This window comes from Alosa pseudoharengus, unplaced genomic scaffold, assembly GCF_046254945.1.
Source record: "Alosa pseudoharengus isolate Yale_2024_CS ecotype anadromous, Long Island Sound unplaced genomic scaffold, YU_APseudo_1.1 YU_APseudo_1.1_scf_19, whole genome shotgun sequence".
NCBI lineage: Eukaryota > Metazoa > Chordata > Actinopteri > Clupeiformes > Clupeidae > Alosa > Alosa pseudoharengus.
In genome coordinates this window covers 13,213,827-13,219,926 of record NW_027468657.1, presented here as the reverse complement: position 1 = coordinate 13,219,926, position 6,100 = coordinate 13,213,827, and the positions used below count along the sequence as shown (strand labels likewise).

Sequence of the window (6,100 nt, the reverse complement as noted above, 5' to 3'; positions counted from 1 at the left end):
CTGACATTTTGAGGGGAAATGCACCTCAGAGAATCCAAAGAGAGGGAGAGAGAGAGACCCCTGTGGCAGGTCCACATCTGATCTGACCAAGTGTCCCTCACAAACCTCACTCTGCGTGATGCATGGCTCTCCCCGCTGAAGCCCACTGTCGGCAGATTAGCAGTGGAGACATGCCCTCCGTCTTAATGGCTGTGAAATTTGATCTGCAGCCATCGCAGCCGTCAGAGTAGCAAGCTTTAGCACTCGCAGCACACATAGAGCACTACAGTGCTGCATGCAGCAGCTAATGCCCCTCGCCCACAGAGATTGCTGCCATGCACCCATAATCCATATAAATTCATTCAATATTTGCATGCGCAGAGTGCATATTCTTGCATAAGCACAAGACATTTATTTCAAACAGATCTCACGGCTAGTGCTTGGCTCCAAAAAAGTGAATGGTTGTGCTGTACTGGCATGACAACACTGTCTCCTCATGTATTATGGAGGCTGAAAAAAACTCATTGCAACTCCACGAAAGTTTGACAACCCCCTCACCCCCTACCCCCTCCAAACACAAACACTACAAAAAAGAAAGAACTGTTAAAGCAGTTACTGAAGTTATAATCAGTCATTTGCTATTTGCTTTAAGTATTTATGAACCATATTTATATTCTTGGTGCTTTGCATCTCTGCTGCTGCTGCTGCTGCTGCTGTTGGTGATGGAGCTCTAAGTCGGACATTGCTTCTAAAGATGGATTCAGACGACGAGGGCTTCCTTCACTCAGCACAGCTCATTTCCCTGCAGTGGCCTGAAAGTTTTATGATACTATTACTGGTGCTGGCCCCCGTCCTAGACAAGCAGTCCCACAAGGCTGCAGCATCCATTTGGAAACCATGTTTGAACCCCCAACCCCCCCACCCAACCCCCTCACTCCTTAAAAAGCATCCCCTCATTTGCCTGCTGGTGAAGAGGGGAGAGTGGGAGACTGAGTGGGATGGAGATGGAAAGAGAGAGAGAGAGAAATGAAAAGAGAGAGAGAGATGAAGATGAAGGGATGAATGGAAGAGACAGATGGCATGGTAGAAAGGTAAGATTGGGGGGAAGAGAGAGAGAGATGGAGAGAGAAAGTGTGTGCTAGACAGAGCGAGCACAAGAGCGATGAGAGGGACAGAGATAAATGTGGAGAGAGAGAAAAAAGAGCAAGACCGGCTGCATGAGAAGTAGAGAGAGAGAGATAGATAGAGAGAAAAGAGAGAAAGACTGTGTGTGCACAGAGAGAGGGAGATGTGTGTGTGTGTGAGAGAGAGAGAGGGAGATGTATATGTGTGTGTGTATGTATGTGTGTGTGTGTTAGTGTGTTAGTGAGTGAAAGAGAGAGAGAGTGCAGATTGGAGCTGATTTAATTCCTGCAGAGGGGAAATTGTTCTCCTGCATCTCTTGTCCTCGTGCGCACTCATGGATTAGCCATTAAAAAGCTGCTCTCCTCTCCTCTATCAGCCCAAAGCAATTTCTCCACCATTGGCCCACTCATTACAGCACTCAGTGCTGAGAGGTTAGGCTCCTATTGAACTCCTCTCATTATAAATTGATGGCTGTAATGCTTTCAGAAGCAGGCCAGATCCTTGCACTCTGCAAGATGGTGTCTATCAGACTCCGAGAGGTTAGAGGTGCCGGGCACCTGTGAGTCCAATATTAATCTATTGTCAGTAAGGAAATCGTTTTCTTTTGTTATTGTTTTTTTGTTTGTTTTTGTGCTGACTGGTGCGTAAACAGTATGATATTGTTTTTACTGCTCTTTGTAACATTGTCTGTAAAAACAAAAATGAAAGGACAATCAGACGTGAGAATCATTAAATTCCTGGTTTGGGCGGGCGTATCGTAACAAGAGAGTGAGGGAGCGAAGGAGTGAAAGAGTAAGAGCGAGAAGGGCAGTTACTTGAGACGTGATTCACCACACGAGGAGGAGAAGAGGAAGCGAAAGATATAACGATTCCCTCGGGAGGCCACAGCTTATTTTAGTCGCTTTGCGTTTCTGCCTGTTACTTTATTCGTTTATTTCTTTTTCCCCCTGCAGCCATATAGGATGTGGATGAGGCTCTGAGTCTGGATGACTTTCCCTCTCCGTTGTTCTCCGAGGACCAGTCTTTGGTCCAATTAGATGCAAACCTGCTCCCGTCGGGTATTTCTCAAAGCATGATCTCTCAATTAACCTGGACCCATTCCCCACCCCCTACACCCCTGAATGTCTTTTTTAACATTTCCCATAGTGTGCTTGTCCTGATATGACTTGGTAATTGTGCATTTGGACGTGCTGGAGCTGTGCTCTGCGTAAGGCAGAGTGTATGTATTCTGGCTGGGTGGAGCAGCTCTACTGTAGTGCAGAGAAGTGCTGTAAAATAAGAGCTAAAAAACAGGATGAAAGAAGGAGGTTCAAAGTTAGGCTAATAATCAGCAGTGTTGGAAAATCAGATACTGTACTTAATGTTCGTTCTAAGTCCACATTTATTTATTTATTGAGGAGTCATGCGAGAGAGCATTCCTGACATCGTTGCCACGATCACCATCATCACCTCTCTGTCTCTATCACTGACACACACACTCTTAGATTCACAAAACATCATGCAAATGATTTAATTATTTAAGTGTCTGGAAGATATGATAAGGGGTTACATCCTTAGGCATACAGGAATTATCCATCATCATCATCACTATCATCAACGTCATCATTACATTCACCATCATCCTGATCATCATCATCATCTTTCTCTCTCCCTCTTTCTGCCTGTCCGTCTCATTAATAGACAAAACATTCAAGACTCACAGGACGTCTTCTAGACTGACGGGGCGGGAGGGGGTGGTTGGAATAATAGCCCACGGAGGTGTCAGACTGACAAGGCTGAGGAGAAATGCCATCCACTGCATGTGTCACTGGCTAATATTCACTGTCAGCATCTTTTAGGACCGACCCAAGTGAAATACCAAGAGTTTTTTGGAGCTCAGGCACTTCAGAGCATGCATGCAGGAGGTCATGAACACGAACACACACGCACAGACAGACAGACAGACAAACAGACAAGCTGCAGATAGAAATCATTTCCAGATAAAAAGTGTTTTCTTCCCACTGGTTTGCTTGGAAACAGATCATGTCCTTGCATGCCACTCTTTATGAGAGCGTTGCCCGTTGAGAGTGGCCCCTGAGAGGTGATGGCGATGTCACATGGTACTCAGCACACAATGGGTGCTGCACACACAGGCTTATCAGATCCAGACAAGAACTGCTGTCTTTGTGACACCCGAGTCAATGACTTTGTCGTAAGCACAATACAAATCAATGCCATTCAGCTTTAAAGTTTGATGCTGACACTGATTTCTTTCACGTTTAAGATAAGGTCGTGTTGGTGGCTTTGTCAATGGAACATTATTTTTTTTTGTGATCAATTCTTAGGGTTTTGAAATGTTCTTGTTTCTTAGGGTAGTGAATCCACTCTCTCTGATGTAGGTGTGGTTACGCGTGCAAGTCATTAATTAACAGGTAATTCATATTTTTACAATGGACCTAATAGAATAGCTACATTGCATCTCTTGGGAAGTCTGGGGAATGTAGCGTTTAAGATGAGCCAACGTTGAGTGTCTCCTTCTCTGTGAATCCTCTGGTCCTCATGTGTCATGATGGAGTTAAAGCTTTGCTCTTAGCTTCAGTGCACATGGATGCAGCCAAGCACAGAAATCTTTCTGAAACTCCTGTCTGCTGTGGATGCCTCTCCAGCCATTGTTTTCAGCACAGGGCTGGCAGGGGTTATATATAGTACTGTTTTCAGCACAGAGAAGGGGTTATATCTAGTGCTGTTTTCAGCACAGGGCTGGGGTTATATCTAGTGTTGTTTTCAGCACAGCACAGGGCTGGGGTTATATCTAGTGTTGTTTTCAGCACAGGGTTGGGGTTATATCTAGTGCTGTTTTCAGCACAGAGCTGGTTGGGGTTATATCTAAGGGTTGGGGTTATATCTAGTGCTGTTTTCAGCACAGTGCTGGTTGGGGTTATATCTAGTGCTGTTTTCAGCACAGGGCTGGTTGGGGTTATATCTAGTGCTGTTTTCAGCACAGGGCTGGGGTTATATGGGCTGGGGTTATATCTAGTGCTGTTTTCAGCACAGCTAGATCTGGGGTTATATCTAGTACTGTTTTCAGCACAGGGCAGGGGTTATATCTAGTGCTGTTTTCAGCACAGGGCTGGGGTTATATCTAGTGCTGTTTTTAGCACAGGGCTGGCTGGGCTTATATCTACTGCTTGTGTATTTTCTTGTTTGTGTGTGTGTTTCTTTGTATAATGGCTCTAATATTTTCTAGGCTTAATTGTGTTATTTGATCGAGTTAATGTATGTGTGTGTGTGTGTGTCATTTTGAGACATTTTGAGTCATGTTTTCATGCATAAATTGAGGTGAGTGTATGTATTTATTATGTGTGTTTGTATGTGTACTGTGTCTTTCTCTGGCTCTGGTACATGCAGTTAGATGATTTATTGTATGCATCACTTTACCTGTATGCTATTTCTCAATACTCTGTATGTGTGTGTGTGTGTGTGTGTGTGTGTGTGTGTGTGTGTGTGTGTTGGTATGTGTGTGTGTGTGTATGTGTATTTGTGTGTGTGTGTGTGTTGGTATGTGTGTGTGTGTGTATGTGTATTTGTGTGTGTGTGTGTGTGTGTGTGTGTGTGTATTTGTGTGTGTGTGTGTGTGTGTGTGTGTGTGTGTGTGTGTCTCCACCCCTCAGGTGGCCCATCCGGCTGGTCCTCCTCCCACTGCGACTGCTGCTGCAAGAGCCACAAGAGCGAGCGTGAGGGCGAGAGCGGCACGTCCTACAACGAGCTCTCCACCTCCGCATCAGAGACCCAGTCGGAGGCCAGCTCCCCGCAGGGCACGGTCATCTGCGGTCCGGTCAGCCGGCAGCACCAGCAGCCGCCCATCGCCCACACGCTGGACCGACCCGGCCGCAAGGGACCCCCAATGGCCCAACCGCCGGGGGGGGACGGGGGTCGTGGGGGACGCCGGACCGACCTGCTCCGCGCCCGCACCACGGGGCCCCGCGACGCCGCGCTGGCTGGTCGGGGCGGCCGGAAAGGCGGCGGCCCGCCGAAGGAGAAGCTGACCGTGGAGCAGGAGCTGGAGAGGTGCATCCAGGACTTCCGCCGCATCCGCATCCCCAAGCGCTTCCCGGACAGGAAGTACATGTGGCAATCAGAGCTGCTGCGAAAGTATCAGATGTGAACACACGAGAGAAAAGTACGGCGACGCGAGCAAGACTCAGGAGACCACAGAGTGACACATAAGACTTGACAACGAGACACACAGAGACAGATATAGAGACACAGAGAGACTAAAAAGAGACAAGAAACGACAAAAAAAGACAGAAGCACACTAAAAGAGAAATAGAAAGACATCCTCTATGTGGAAGAGGGTGGAATAGGAAATAGGAAATGTTTTCTCACCAGAAAAAAAGCACCTCAGTTAGGATTACACTTGAATTCACTCTTTGCCCATGTTCATTCAGTGAATTTTTAATCTTCAGGCCTACGAAAACACATGGTGCACGATAGCTGTTCAGCAATCCACAAAGGACTTCTTTAAAAATGAGTCCAACAGGGTACTATTGATATAAAAATATATGAATATCGCTAAGCCACAATACACAGTGTCTGTCCTTGAGATTCGAGAGCCATGCCAGGGACCGGAATCAAGGTCATCTGCCCCATTAAACCGAACCACCAGGCTCACCTTTCAGGCAGATTTAGACAAATCAGAGTCGTATCAATGTCACAATGAATACACCCATAAATCGGATTTAACACTATCTTAATTTGATCAACACCCACCTTCAGGAGGCAGACTCCCCATAGAATTCTCACTGGTAGAGGGCATCTATCCGAATGTACTAATGTCTCATCTGTTCCTTCGAGTTTGACTGTGAACTTTTGGTAGTGGATGTTTCTTTTTTTTTTGGTGAATCTATGGGAATGATATAGTGCATAAGCCAGAAGTCATTTGTCATTGTAGTCTTCGACAGCACATGGGAAAAGGGGGAAAAGAATCCTTGTGGTAACAAGGCATGCATGTTACTTC

The 6,100-nt window shown here is 46.2% G+C and overlaps 1 protein-coding gene across 1 annotated transcript in view; it reads left to right on the top strand.

Annotated features, from left to right (window-relative positions):
* kctd16a (potassium channel tetramerization domain containing 16a) overlaps window positions 1-5,248 on the top strand; it is a 14,476-nt gene extending 9,228 nt beyond the window's left edge. Inside the window, exon 2 of the mRNA XM_076292869.1 lies at window positions 4,755-5,248. Within this exon, the coding sequence (XP_076148984.1) occupies window positions 4,755-5,248 (494 nt within the window). The remainder of the gene's footprint in view (window positions 1-4,754) is intronic.
* Window positions 5,249-6,100: the final 852 nt, after the last annotated feature.